The sequence below is a fragment of the Equus quagga genome, chromosome 12 (assembly GCF_021613505.1).
Source record: "Equus quagga isolate Etosha38 chromosome 12, UCLA_HA_Equagga_1.0, whole genome shotgun sequence".
Classification (NCBI taxonomy): domain Eukaryota; kingdom Metazoa; phylum Chordata; class Mammalia; order Perissodactyla; family Equidae; genus Equus; species Equus quagga.
Window position 1 is genome coordinate 43,072,789 of NC_060278.1, and position 15,305 is coordinate 43,088,093.

At 39.6% G+C, this 15,305-nt stretch overlaps 1 protein-coding gene across 1 annotated transcript in view; it reads left to right on the top strand.

Moving 5' to 3' along the window:
* The window catches only part of MARK1 (microtubule affinity regulating kinase 1), a gene marked incomplete at its 5' end in the record, with an annotated part of 113,516 nt that extends 102,356 nt beyond the window's left edge, over window positions 1–11,160 (top strand). The window contains 2 exons of the mRNA XM_046678016.1: window positions 5,141–5,185; window positions 9,066–11,160. Of these exons, the coding sequence (XP_046533972.1) occupies window positions 5,141–5,185; window positions 9,066–9,420 (400 nt within the window). The remainder of the gene's footprint in view (window positions 1–5,140; window positions 5,186–9,065) is intronic.
* Between the last annotated feature and the right edge of the window lie 4,145 nt (window positions 11,161–15,305).

Genomic DNA, 15,305 nt, shown 5'->3' on the forward strand with positions numbered 1-15,305 from the left:
TAAATGTAAATGTACAGCACACATTGATTATACAGGTTGCCGAACACACCGCAGGTGGATGTCAATTTCACCTATTAGTAGGTCCTAGGAAATGCCTACTAAAGCCCCTTATGTCCAGAGCACTGTGCTAGGTGCCGAGCAGGATCCAGAGATGCAGAAGACGGCACATCTGCCCTCCAGATTCGGACAGTCCTGAGAGAAGCAGACCTGTGAACAACTCGCCGAGATGTAAAACAGAATGTGTGGTGCGAGGAGATGTGGGCACCGTGCTGGAGGAGTCCAGAGGAAGGCACAGTTGTCTCTGACTAGGGGAGAGTTAAGGCTCCCTGCCACATAGTTATTTGAGTAGAGCCCTAAGTGGTAGATAAGAAATTATTAGACTTGCTTTTAAAAAACATTAATTAAATAGTTAATTTTCAATATTATTAGTGTTCCTAGGATTTCAAAGAGTGGCTGTGAGGAAGAGAAGTAGCAGCTTGAGTCTCCTGCCTTTTCATGGAGCCATTTATGGACTCAGTTCCTGGGTCAGTTTGCCCAGGATCACATAGCTGAATTTAAAACTTTAAATCCTGAAAAGCAATGTCAGTCACTGATTCTGTACCATTTGGGTAGTTACCATGCAGCATGGCACTTTGTTAGAGAAGGATCTAAAAGCCCACCACAGGGTCAGCATGACAGTCAGGCAGTGGTGCTTGCTGCCCGCCCATCTGTAGGGTGCTGGTTGGATTATCAGTAGTTTCTGCTGTTGGAACTTGGCTATTTAAAGCCGTTTTTAGCCAGTACTTTCTCGTGGGTAAGCCAGGATTAATTTTAAAGTGAAGGAGAATAGGCTTTGAGTTTAATGCTTGATTACTAATTGTGCATTAAGCATTGTGCAGAATAAAATATTTCACTTTACTTTGCAATAAAAATTTAGATTTAGCGGGAACATAGTGAAGAGCACTGGACAAGAAGTCAGGACAGAATGTCAGAGCAAGGAAGTGCCATCGAGATAGTCTGTTGGGAGGTTAGGATAAAGGATTGTCATATAGTCATTTACCAAGTATGTGAAGACCTACTGTGTGCTAGATACTCTACTGGTGCTGTTGATAGGGCAGTAAATGGGACTGACATTGCCCCTCCCTTCCTGGGAGCAACTTCTCATCTTGCAACATTCCACATGGTTGAAACATTTTCCTCACTTGTCTTCTGGTTTTCCTCCTGCCTCTCAAACTAGCTGTCCCTTCTCAGGCTCCTTTGCTCATTCTTTTTAGGTTCCCTTGCCTCTCCCCCCCGACCTTGAAATGTCAGACTGCCCCAGGGCTCAGTCTTTGGACACATTCTTTTCTCTGGTTATGCTCACTCTCCTGGTGATCTCATTCAGACCCGTGACATTAAATTCCATCTTAACGTTAACAACTCCCACATCTGTATCTTTAGCTGAGATCTCTCCTCCGAACTGCAGACCCACATATCCAGTTGTCTGCTCAGCCTCTCCACTTGGATGCATAATAATAATAGACTCTCAAACAGAACGTGTCCAAAATTCAACTCGCAATCCTCTTCCTGAAACCTGTCCCGCCCTGTTCACCATTTTTGGTAATGGCGACGCCATCCTTCTGGTCGCTGGGTCTGCGAGCACTGGGTTATCCTGGACTGCTCCTTTTCTCATACCACACAGCAGTTCCGTTAGCAGGTTGTGTTGGCTCTGCCTCCACAGTATTTCCCGAGTTTAACTGCCTCCATCCTCCCACTGCTGCCTTCATGATCTAAACCACTGCTCATCTTCCAACTCCTAACAGGTCTTGTAGCTTCTGCCGTTGTCCTCTATTCTGTGTTCAACAATGTAAGTCCTCAGTTTAAAGCCCTCGACTTGCTTCCATCTTGCTCAGGGTATAATTCAGAGCCCTCACAGTGGCCTCCGAGGCCCCACATGGCCTGGCTGCCCGTTTCTGTTCTGACCTCCTCTTCGCTCACTCCTCCCCTGGCTGCTTCCACACCAGCCACACGGGGCCCTGTGCTCGTGTTGAACTTTGAATAGTGTCAGTTAGTGGAGGATTTTGGGGGCAGGGGGAGAAGGAGGGAAGGAGGAGGTGGTTTGCTGGCTTTTGTCAGCAATTTGGTAGTGTTTTTAATGTCTTCATTTTTAACATATTTTAATTAATTCTGGATTTGGTTAGAGAAGAAAAAAAAAATCACACTTATCCTCCGAGGTCACTTGTCACCTTGTGAACGAACAGCTTGGGCTTTACAGATAGGCTTGTGTTCACTGCAGTGCGTGAGGTCTCCCCTGATGTCGCATCTGGTAGCTTGAGCTTGGGCTCTATGGGGCCTGCGCCACAGACGATTCAGTGCGGGAGGAAGAGCCGTGTCTCAGTCCAGGAGTGAACCTGCCGAGTTCTTTAGCAGCTGACAGCCTGGATGCAGTTGATCTCTCTGCACTTGCAGCCTATTGAACTTTTGGGATGGTTGGAGGCTTGGAGATAAACCAGAGTATTTCTCTGTGTTCAGGATATATTCCAGCCTTTTCATTTAATCTTCTCAACTCAGTTCTCAGGTTATCAGTCCTTCCCACTTGTCTCTTCTTCTTAAGTCCATCCTGGGGTCAAGCCTGCCTTTCTCTCTGTTCCCTTTGCCTTTCTCACTTCACTGTGTCCAAAGCATGAAGAAATGACGCTGACACCCCCTTGTGACCAGCACTGGAACTGGGCATGCTCAGGGGCGGGACTGACTTTGAGTCTAACTTGATTGCCAAGACAACGCACAGACTTTGGGACCAACTAAGCTGATGTGCTGCTCAATGCTTAAAAGGATGAAAAATAGGATTTTATAGGGGAAAAAGTAAAGGATTTGGGGTTGAAGAAAGGAAGGATAAAGAATAGCTCAGAGTTAATTTTTCATGTATTTGAAAACCATTATTACAAAGAGGAAGCCAGCTAGTAGCTCTCCTCGGCCAGTAAGAATGCTGTACACTGAAATAACCACACAAGAGAGTTATTCTCTGGTTCTAGGAAAGCAATTTATACTACAATCATCTATCAAGGGAGGATGTAGACATACTATTTCAAAAGTCACTTAAATAGCGTTTAGAACCATATGCTTTGGCTAAGTTCAGTATAACTACTGAATAAACTGGAGGTTATATCAAGCCTTAGGATTTTCTAACCATGGGTCACTCTTATACAGGGGATAACCTAATTATTTTAATTGACTGTATATGGCTCTATGTAAGATACTTGGCTCTTTTTAAGTTTTAAGTATTGGAGAGCAATGCTACACTGCACGTGCTCGGACAGCCACCTGTGCCTTCCGTTTCCCCAGCTCCCTCCCACCGTGGCCCCTTATAGCTCACTTACTGGACTATTTAGAACCACTGCCAGCAGCAGGAGTTCTTCAATCGGTGTTCCAGTGGCGTCCAGGCAGGAACAGGGTATGGGGAACAATGTGATGAGTCAGGTGCTGTTTCAGCGATTGTAGCAGGGGCAGTAGGTCCAAGGGCTGTTTCATTCCTGATGCTCAAAGTTCAGCAGCAGTGGAAGAGAGGTCTGCTAACAGAGATTTATAAGGCAAAACATAAACAGGTCAGAAAACTCCAGTGAGACATGCGGAATTTTATCTTAGCAGCGGGAATCAACAGCATTACTATCTTGCTGGCCCAGCTGATGGACTGCCCTTCAGTGTGTGTCAGTTCATCTCCGCGTAAACAGAAATGTACGCTCCACTTGGAGCCTGCTCAAAGAATGTTTTGTTTATTTCAGTGTGCTATAATGAAAATAGATTCGTATAGATGGCGTTGAATTTTTATTATACTTGCCAATGAAAATGCCAGTTATTAAAAAGAGAAATTTAAGAAACCCCATTTAAATGTGAAAATACATCTTCTTAATCCTTTTTAATTCAGATAGGAAGATGGTTTTTGCACAGCATGTTTATCAGGAAAGGCCTATAGTTAAAGACCCTGAGAAGCATAAGGCATTCATGTTTTTAACCATGAGTTAAAGTTTTAGAGCGTAGTGTATGAGTGAGTTTTATTAATTTGGTGAGGAAAGTGGCCATGTGCCACATAACAATGTTTCGGTCAATGATGCACCCGCACATATGCAGCTGTGGTCCCATGAGATTAGCATCATACAGGCGTGTTCACCTAGGTGTGTAGCAGGCTGCACCATCTAGGTTTGCGTAAGTACACTCTATGGTGTTCACATGATGACAAAATCGCCTGACGATGCATTTCTCACAATGTATCCCCGTCACTAAGTGACACATGACTGTAATATAAACGTTTCTGGAATGGTAAAAACATTCACTTAAGGGTTCGAGTTGGTGATTTTTCCAAGCTGTCTAATAGTATTTTGCTGTATCACTGGCCATCTCTTAATATATTTAAACTGGTTTATAACTTGATACTCCTGTGTAGATATTTAATTACCTTTGAAAATGACAAAGTAGTTAAAATTTTGGTAGACTTAAAAAATATTAATTACATTCAATAAAAGGACAATTAGTAGAGTTTTCCTGGTTTTATTTCACAGGTGGATATTGAGGTAAGATCAATATTTCTGTTTAAGATTGAATTCATGTTTTTAAAAGACTCACCTGCTTTGGTAGGCTGTTGGTTTGCTGCAATATTTTATCATGTGCATGAATTATTAGCCTAACTTCTGAAATAAGTTATTGCTTATTTAAAGTTTGGATTTTTAGAAATATTTGTTTATGTGTTGAGCGTTATTTCTAACTAGAAGGTTAATTTATGTGCTTTGTAAATTGAGCGGCTACTAGAATTATGTGTAATAACAAATATGAAGTTGAATCTTGCTGTTGATAATTATTAAATAGTTTTAACTTGAGACTGAACTAAACTAAACCAAAAGATAAATTATGACTTTAAAATTGTGGCTGGGAATTGGAAGATAATGTAAAAAAAAAATCCTAAACTGTCACCTAGCATCTCCTCTATGACAATACCCAGTAGACGCTCAATAAATGATAGTTGTGTGGTCGTGATGAAAACAAGAGAAATAGTGTTAGACTGACTGGTAATAGAAAACTGTCATGCTAGAAGTTTGCTCAACAAGTTAATTTTGAAATCATTTTAGATGTAGGTTTTCTTGATATATTTTTTACTCTTATCATTAAATCTCAACCTCCACTTTGTTTTGAGGGATCCAAGTGAAGGCGAAGCCAGTGGCAGAACCGACACCTCAAGGTGAGGAGCCACTGTTAATACTTCGCTGCCAGGCCCCGTGTCCGGAAACGCGCTTTCGAAATACTTACAGCACCTAACAAACATGACTAGAGCTAATCACTAGATAGTATGTGCGTTTTAAAGTTTGATGTTGGGATGGGTTTTTCTAATGTTGCCTAGCATTTAATGAAGTGTAAGTTAATTAACTTTATGTTTGTGTTTCCTAAACATTTTGAATTGTATGCTTTGTAGAGAAGTATCCTTTCTGTCCTATAAAGTATGTCTTAGCAGAAGAATTAATAGATTAAAATGTACTGATCCTTTTCTCAGTAAAGGGATGTAACTAAAATTAGATAGCACAGAACTCTGAGCTAACCAAATATGTAGGAAGATTTGATATTAGTAATGTATTTTAGGGGAGTATTCAGTGGTGGACCACATTTTAAAACTCTGATTTTTGAGCATTTCATACCGGTTGTGCATTCGTTCTGGTGATGGGTCTCAGACTCGAGCACAGTCGGAATCAGTGGAGGGCTTGGTGAAACAGATGGCTGGGCCCCACCCCAGGGTTTGTGCTGGGGCCCTGGGGTGAGGCACTGACGCTGCTGCTCTGGGGACCACATTAATGACATGTTAGTCCTGCTGTTCATATTTAGAAATGGGAAATTTAAGAAACGAAGGCATCACATCATTTTGAGTGTACACCAGCATTAAGGGACCCGGTCTGAATCAGAGAAGCTCGATGAGCAGTCCTCCGTAGGGCAAATGCCCCAGCTGCATTCAGGAGTTATTTTTGACCAGCTGAATGCAAGCCTCAGTTTAATTTCTACTTTTTAAAATTATTTGAACTATAAAACATAATGAGTTTTGGAAAAACCTTATTGAGCATCCCTATGTAGTCTTTTTTCCAAACTGTTGTGCATTTATTTCTGTTTAGTCATAAGAGTTGAAACGCCCCTTTATTGAGTTAGGGACCTGCATCACAAAGGAGGCAGGACAGAGGTATTTCACGTTCTTCCACCTACTAAATGCACTTGAAGGACTTTGTTTTCAGCCCCTCTCTCACTTAGTCATCACTTTTCAGCCCGCATCTTGCTAAATTTCCCTCAGAGACATTTAATAATGTGTGTAGTGTCACAAGTGGCCGCTGATATTGCAGTTAATCTGCATGCATTCTGTCCTTTTAACATGGCTGCATGTCCCTTTTGTTTGGTCGTTGTTGGGTTTTCTTTTCTTTTTTCGCTTTTGAACACACTTGTCGAATACCTATTGTCTATCAGGTACTTGCTTGCTGGTCATTTAATCCTTACTGCAACCAGGTGAAAAGTATCCATTTTACGGATGAAGAAACAGTAAGGAGCATAGGTGGGGAACCCGTTCTAATGAGGCCCTGTCCTTTCAGGGACATGTCAGGTGTGATGGAAAAAGGCACAGGCGCTCAAGCCAGACCGTGGGGGTGGGAGCTGTTCTACCACTTCCCTGGCTGTGTGTGACTTCAGCAAAGTCCCTTTAACTCCTCGTGCCCCCATTTCCTCATTCTCCCTCCTAGGATTGCTTTGAGGGGTGAATGAGTATATAATACCTGTTAGGCTCTTGGAACAATTCCTGGCCCCTAGTAATGCTCAATAAATGTTTGCTGTTACTGTTCATATCGGCATTTCCAGGAACTTTCTACAGTTAACATTTCCAGTGGCTATGCCTTTGAGAAACACGTAGAAAAGCATCTTGTATGTATCTGTCGTCCTAAGGTCACCAGGTTCCCTTGGTGGGACTGAAGGAAACCAGACCTGGAATAAAACACCTGATTTCCAGTCTTCACTTCTCAACTCATTAGCTCTATGACCTCTGAAAAGTAATTTAAGTTTCCTAGCCATCAGTTCTGTTTTTAAAATGAGTGTTGGATCAGGTGACCTCTTGGGTCCCTTCCAGCCCTAGCAGGCTGATTCCATAACCTGAGGTGTACATGTGGTCCTGGTAAATGACTGGTTGGATCTGGACCCCCAAAGAGGCTTAGATGCAGTGATCAAAGAGAGAATAATAGAGAAGACAGTGAAATAAATACTTTCCACGCTTATTTAATAGTCTTTGGAAATTTATTTTCTCTGCTTATTCCCTTTCATATTTTCTCAAGCTTGCATAGTTTGCAGAGCTTTGGGGACTTAGATACCTAGGAATGCAGAGGGAAGCACATATATAAATGTAGACATGAATGTACATTATATCACATTGATAGAAAATGTATGTATGGATAATAAAATATATATAAGATTATAAACTCCTTTCAAAGTATATCATTTCTTCTTCTCCTTTTTCTTTTGGTGAGGAAGATTGGCCCTGAGCTAACATCTGTTGCCAATCTTCCTCGTGTTTTTTTCTCCCAAAGCCCCAGTACATAGTTGTATATCCTAGTTACAAGTCATTCTAGTTCTTCTATGTGGAATGCCACCACAGCCTGGCCTAATGAGTGTTGTGTAGGTCTGCACCCAGGATCTAAACTGGTGAACCCTAGGCCACTGAAGCAGAGCATGCAAATTTAACCACTCGGCCATGGGGTAGCCCCCTCATTTCTTCTTTAAATCACATATAAATGAGATAGGTTACAAGTTAAAATTGCAGCATCTGTATTTAGATAATTGCTTAACAAATTTAATTACAGGGTCTTCTGAATCATAAATAATCTATTAATTTTACTTTTCTGTGATTATTGGAAATAGGTTTTCTGGCTCTATATTATTTATGGGAGACCTACAATAACAAAAATTCAGTTGAGTTGCTTTCATTTAACAAACATGTGTTAATCATCTACTGTGTGCCCAGCACAGTTCTAGAGACCTGAGATGGGTCAGTGAACAGAACAGACAGTAGTCCTCATCCTCCTGGAATTTACAATCTAATGGTAGAGTCAGACAATAAAGAATAAATAAATGTGTTCACTAGTACATTAGAATGTGATACGTGCTGTGGCGGAACGAATAGATCAGGGGAAGCGGGTTGGCCAGGCCAGGGTAGGAGTCGGGGTGCAGTAGGGTGGTCAGGGCGGACCTCATGAAGAAAGGAGCAGAGATTTGAAAGAATTAAGGGAGTTAGTCATGCAGCTGTCTGAGGGAAAAGCATTCCTGGCAGAGGGACCAGCGTGTGCAAAACCCTTCAGGCAAGAAAATGCCCCGTATGTTCAAGGAATAGTATGGAGGCCAGTGTGTCCTGAGAGAAGTGTGCAAGGAGGAAGATAACAGGAGAGGAGAGGCTGGGGTAGGAGTGGGAGTGTAGGTCGTGTGGAGCCTGCAGACTATTTTAAGGGTGTCTTTAGCAAAATGTTGAGACCGTTAGAGGACCGATGTCTACGCTCCCGCGGCGCTGTGACCTGACAGCTCACCTCATTGCAGGACAGCGTTCTTGCTCAGCAGTGTCAGGGCTAAAATCCCCCTGGAGCCGTTACCACTGTCCTTGTTCTCAGTCCTTCTACCCAAAGCAGGTAGAGACAAGGAAAATTTTCACTATATTTCAAAAATGTGTATTCATAAGCAGACTGCTGGTGATCTCTGTGTAAATGTACAGAAGGTGGAGAATCTGCTTTTGCAAACTCACACAGAGAAATATGGAAAGAACTGAAAAGTATTAAGTTCTTCACTTCCAGCTACAAACTCATTTCCCACAAATATATTTAAGGAAATATGCTATTTTAGATTGAAGGTATTAAAAAAAAGTCAAGACAGATGGCTCCTGCGGTCTGTTTTTGTAACAGCAAGATGGCATAAATCTTTGTGTCTACCTGAAGGCAGTCTGCAAATTGGGTAGTGTTAGTAGGCACTGAATTATGACCACTTAGACTTTATGTGTGTCTTGATTTCTTTGCTGAATGGAATTTTTGTTTTCGTTCTTTCCCTGTGCCCTCTTCCTCCAGAAGTACATCAGGGGAACCAAAAGAAAGAGACAAGGAAGAGGGTAAAGACTCCAAGCCACGGTCTCTGCGATTCACGTGGAGCATGAAGACCACTAGTTCAATGGACCCCAATGACATGATGAGAGAAATCCGGAAAGTGTTAGATGCCAATAACTGTGATTATGAACAAAAGGAAAGGTTTTTGCTTTTCTGTGTCCATGGAGATGCTAGACAGGATAGCCTCGTGCAGTGGGAGATGGAAGTCTGCAAGCTGCCCCGGCTGTCACTTAATGGGGTCCGCTTCAAGCGAATATCTGGGACATCTATTGCCTTTAAGAACATTGCATCTAAAATAGCAAATGAGCTTAAGCTGTAAGGAAACTCAAATTTACAGGATCAGGGAAGATACATCCATATCTGAGGTACAGTTTTTGAATGTACTGGTAATGCCTAATGTGATTGGCCTGTCAATCTCCCCATGTAGAATTCGCCCTTAATGCAATAAGGTTATACATAGTTATGAACTGTAAAATTGAAGTCAGTATGAACTATAAGAAATATCTGTAGCTAAAAAAGTAGGTTCACATGTACAGGTAAGTATATTGTGTACTTCTGTTCATTTTCTGTTCATAGAGTTGTATAATAAAACAGATGATTGCTTAAAAACTTGTATAGTTGTCCGGATTTCTGCACATAAATGTACGTTTGATGCTTTGAGTTGAAAATGTTCTTCCCTGTTATTTACATTCTGGTGGGTTTTTAAAATTCTTATCTCCATCATGCAATTTTGAAAATTGTGTCCAGAATTAAAAGTGCACAAAAATAGTCTTTACAATTGTAGCATGGACTTTTAAAAATTATTTTAAAATCATATTTAAATTTAATCCAGAAGCTGATAAATAGGTCAGCTTTATAATGCATAGAATTATTCCTGCTTCTCTTTGCTCTTATCCTTGGGAAGATACAAAATGTTTACAGTGTTGGCACTTAGAGTTTTTAAAATAAAGTACATGAAAATAGTAATAGCTTTGCCTTGAGCTAACTAAGAAGCACTGGGAAAAAAAGTTAAACCTACGTCCAATTTCTTTAAAACTTTAAAGTGTTTTCTGGCCCACTGCTAATCATAGCAGCAAAATTAAAAAGATTCAATACTTCATCTGGCTAGTATAATGTAAACTGTCACTTAGATTTGCTGCCTTCTGAACACCGCAATGAAATTGCGGAAATAGAATAATATTGGGACTGTTTCATAGCACAAACTCATCTTTACAGTGTTGATCAATGCATCAGTTAAGAAATAATGCCACCTCAGGAATTAACTGGCATTGGGAACATTTGCCTCATTCTCCTCCCATCCTCTTCATCCACCTCGACACAGTAATATCTGTGAGTACTTAAGAGACTTTTGAGCAAAACATACTATTTATAACGTATATTATTGATTTATGCTTCTGTGATTGTTGAGTTTGTTCCCACGTAACCTGTTTGTTTTTAATATTTTGCCAGATTTCTTGTATTTATTCCACATCATTATGCCTATAATGTACAGCTTTGTAATTGGGCATTTGCCTACTTTTCTTTCCTAATTAGTGATACATGCGATGTAAAACCACTAGTAAAGGTACATTTTAATACTTGTTATTTTATACTGAATTAGCCTTGGAGGTTGACTGTGCAATGTTATTTAATGTTGTAATTACTGTAATATCAACATATGGGCCCCATCTGCACACTCCTGAGAAATAGAAAGTGGGTATTCAAATTTTATCAGTTTAAAGAGAAATAAAGCTGTGATAAATACTGTAATCTGACCTACATTGGAAAGCTCTAAGTGTAGGTGATGTGCCATTCCATGGTGGCCTCCAGACTAGGGTGAATTTTACCTTCTGTACTGTACTGTGATGTAGCTTTCTTCTGTAACAGTTCTGTTCTAAAATGAAGTGTATTTTTGCCTTAGCAAAGGATGGTGTTTGGAAAAAAAAAACTGTGTAGCCCCTTTTTAACCTAGTGTTCATTCAAAAAAAAATTGATGCGAATCTTGATTCACTTTCACTGGTGCACACTGAAATTTTACTTGAACAGTTCTCATAATAAAGCACTTGTCTTTTGCTCTTTATCAGAATGTGGATCACCTGTTTTCAAATGCAAAAGTATTCTGTATGGGGAGCTTATCTCGTGTGTTCTAAATTTAGTTGCCAGGGGGTGAAGCTGTGTGGGTCTTCAAGACGTCTTTTTGAAAAGAGAAGTTGAATGTTTTTATAGGAATTCCTATCAGTGGAACATTTTAAAGAAATAGACATCTTGCCTTTTCCAAGGTAGAAACTAATGTTTTTTTACATATTCTCATGCTGATTTCTCACTTTTCTGTGTTGGTGGCAAGAAATTTTACTTCAATAATTCTTATGAACTAAAAATGAAATCTTGAAATTCACTTTAGATTTTCGCATTTTATATGACAACATAACTATTTCTTTTTTAAGATTTAGAGCAACTTGACAATATGTTTGTATAAATAAATACCACTTTATGTTCACCAGCTATGTGATACCAGGATTTCCTTGGTTTCTGTTTAAACATTACTTGATATAATACCCCTAATATTAAATTAACTATTTTATAAAGAGGGGGACACAGTATTTAACTTGATAAATAAAAAACTTGATAAATAATACAATGAAATATACTCCAGAATCTTGACCCAAAAATATTCTGTAAGGTAGGATTTGATTTAAAACCCAAAAGACCTCATTGTGAAGTGTTTTTCATCCACAGTACCATTTCACAATGTGGCAACAAAACTAACGTGATGAGTGAGACGCCAGTTTACTGTAAATGATTACGTCAGCATGTGTAAATTAATCAGGATGATCTCTGCCTTCATTTTTAAAATATCTATCGAGGTACCTACTGTGTCTTAAGATATATAAAGGAATTGTAAAAGATAGTTCCCACTTCTCCAAGATTTTGGTCCATTTGGGAAGACAAAATGTAAACACACAGACAACCACAAAAACAAACCCAAATGGAAAACAATGAAAGTGCTCAAACAAGCACAGACAAGAGATGCCATAGGAATTCAGAGAAGGGTGAGTTCTGTGAGAACAGGAGAAAGGAACGCCTTTTGAGGGATTTGAGGATGGGTAAAATTTAAGAGGCAGAATGGAAAAGACCCTTCAGATGGAAGGGACATGTGAGAGAAGGCTTGAAATTAGTAATGGCTGGAAGACACATGTTAGAAATGAGGCACTTATTCTAGAGAGCAGCAGGGTTCACATAGATTGATGAGCAGCAGATTATGTAAAACACTGATTATTACAGCCTCAGCTTGGACTTGATCTGTGGTTAGAGGGGAGCCATTAGGAGGCTTTTCAAGCCAAGGAAATACCTAATAAATTGGTTGTAAAAGAACAGCAATTCAGGGGCCAGCCCTGTGGTGCAGCAGTTAAGTTTGCATGCTCTGCTTCAGTGGCCCAGGGTTTGCCGGTTTAGATCCCATGCGCGGACCTACACACAACTTATCAAGCCATGCTGTGGCAGGCGTCCCACATATAAAATAGATGATGATGGGCACAGATGTTAGTTCAGGGCTAATTTTCCTCAGCAAGAAAAGAGGAGGATTGGCAGCAGATGTTAGCTCAGGGCTAATCTTCCTTAAAAAAAAAAAAAAAAGCAATTCATTAGTTTAGAACTTTGTCAAGTGCCAATGTATGCCAGATTCTAGGTTCTGGGACAACAGCAGTAACAAAAATAATCTATACCTAATGGAAATTCATGGGCAGATTGAAGGCTAGAACCAGGAAGATCTTTTCAGAGGCTATTAGCAATACAGCATGTATGAAATAGAGAGCCTAGATAGAGGTAGTTAACACAGGATTGAGAAGGGTGTAAAGGGGTATATTTGAGAGACATTTCAAAAGATGTGTCAACAAGATATCATGAATAGGATGTGGACTATAAAAAGGATGAGTGGGTGGCAGGGAGAGCTTCCTGGCATATGATTAAAGTTTTCAGTTTGCACATCGAGACTTCCACTTTCATCTGCCATGGAAAACAAGCACCAGAGTTATCCTTCCGCTTAAAACAAGAAGAAAACAGACAAAATATATGGAACACCAGATTCATACAATGTTTTCATTTTGATGAAATGTTCTCCAGACATTGGTCAGTGAAGGACAGTGATCCCTGAGGGAAAACAAATGAAATGAACCCTATAATTGACCCAGTCATCTGCCCAAGAGAATTTCCAGGCTGTGGCACAGGGAAGGGAAACCCAAGTGGAACCCAGTGTATACCCTCCTGAAGGAGTCAGAGCTGAGAGACCAGGGAGACCAAGACAGCAGGGGTCTGGAGGGGACAGAGCTGTACAAGAACTCCAGAGATCTGTAGCGATCAGCACATGCATGTGAGAAGACTATGGAAGGCCAGCAAAAGAACCACCTGAAAGCATTGGAACAAACATCAAACCTCATACAGAAATAGAGCCTGTTCCAATCAGTGACAGTGAGAAACCTCATAATTCATGGGTCAGTAGGTAGAACACTCAGAAGTTTTGCCTCAGTAGTTTTGCTTAGTAGCAGCCCTAGATTCAACAGTGCTTTGGTCCTGCTTAACAAAGCTTAACCATATCCAGAAGGATAACTTAGTTTCTAAGTTACTTAACTATGTCCCAGATCAAAGTTCAGGAATATTAATAGGCACAAAAATGTGCATTCAGCAACATGGTAATCACAATATGTAGCATCCATTCAAAAGTTTTCCTGCATGCAAATATGCAGGAAAATATAACCATAATGAGGAGAAAAAAATCAGTTGAAACCCAGAAATGGTAGAGATGATAGAATTAGTAAATAAGGATATTAAAACAGTTGTTATAACTATATTTCATATGTTCAAGAAGCTAGAGGAAATGCTAAATATGTTAAATAGAGATGAGGGGCATTTTAAAAAACACAATTCAGACATCTAGAAATGAAAATTATAATTTCTGAGAAGAAAAACACACTGTATGGAATTAGCAGATTAGAGCAGATTAGACATTGCAGAAGAGAAGATAGTTTCTATTGCTGTGTCTTCAAGTTCACTATCCAAAATGAAACAAAAAACAGCTGAAAAAAGATGAGCAGTGTGTCAGTGAGCTGTAGGACAACCTCAGCCTAATGTATGTATGGGGTCCCTGAGGAAGAGGAGAGATGGGGGAGGAAGAAACACTTGAAGATATAATGTCCACAATTTTTCTAAATTTGCCAAAGCCATCAACCCACAGACCCCAAACAGTTAACAAATTTAAAAGGCATATCACAATCTAATTGCTTTAAAATCAGTGATATTTTTAATCAATTTTTTAAAAAAACTTAAAATCAGCCACAGAAAAAAGACATATTATGGAAAGAGGAACAAAGATAAGAATGACAGCAGATTTCTTGTCAGAAACAGTGTGAGCCAAAAGAAAGTACTGGAAAAAATTAAACTGTCAAACTAGAATTCTATACCCAGATAAAATATCTGTCAAAAACAAAGGTGAAATAAAGACTTTCAGACGTACAAAAGCTGTAAGAATTCATCAGCAGCAGACTTAACACTACAAGAAATGTTAAAGGGAAATGTTAAAGGAAGTCCTTTAAGCAGGCAGAAAAGTATACCACATGGGAACCTGCATCTTCACAAAGGAATCAAGAGCACCAAAACTAACAACAATGTTTAGAGCAAAAATAGTAACAATGTATTGTAGGGTTTATAACATGTCGAAGTAAAACTTATGACAACGTAGCACAAAGATCTGAAGATTTTTTCAAGGTTGTTATACCATATGTATAGTGGTATAATATCACTTGAAGATAAATTTTGATAAAGATATATACTATAAATGTTAAAGCAACCACTAAAAATACACAACAGAGTTATAGCTAATGAAACAACAAAGGAGATAAATTAGAATTAAAAAATAATCCAAAAGAAGGCAGAAGAAAAAGGGAACAAAAGAACAGATGGGAAAATAGAAAACAAACAAGAAGTGGCACTTTTAAACCCAAGCATATCAATAATTACATTAATTATAAATGGCCTAAAAGCCCCAATTAAAAGACTGCAATTGTCAGAATTAAAAAAAAAATCAAGACCCAATTATATGCTGCCTAGAAGAAACCCACTTTAAACATAAAGACACAGTAAGTTAAAAGTAAAAGGATCAAAGAATGGTGAGCTACCTGGTTTAGAGGTAAAATAATGTTTGTTTTCAGGCTTCAAATCCTAAAATCATATAAT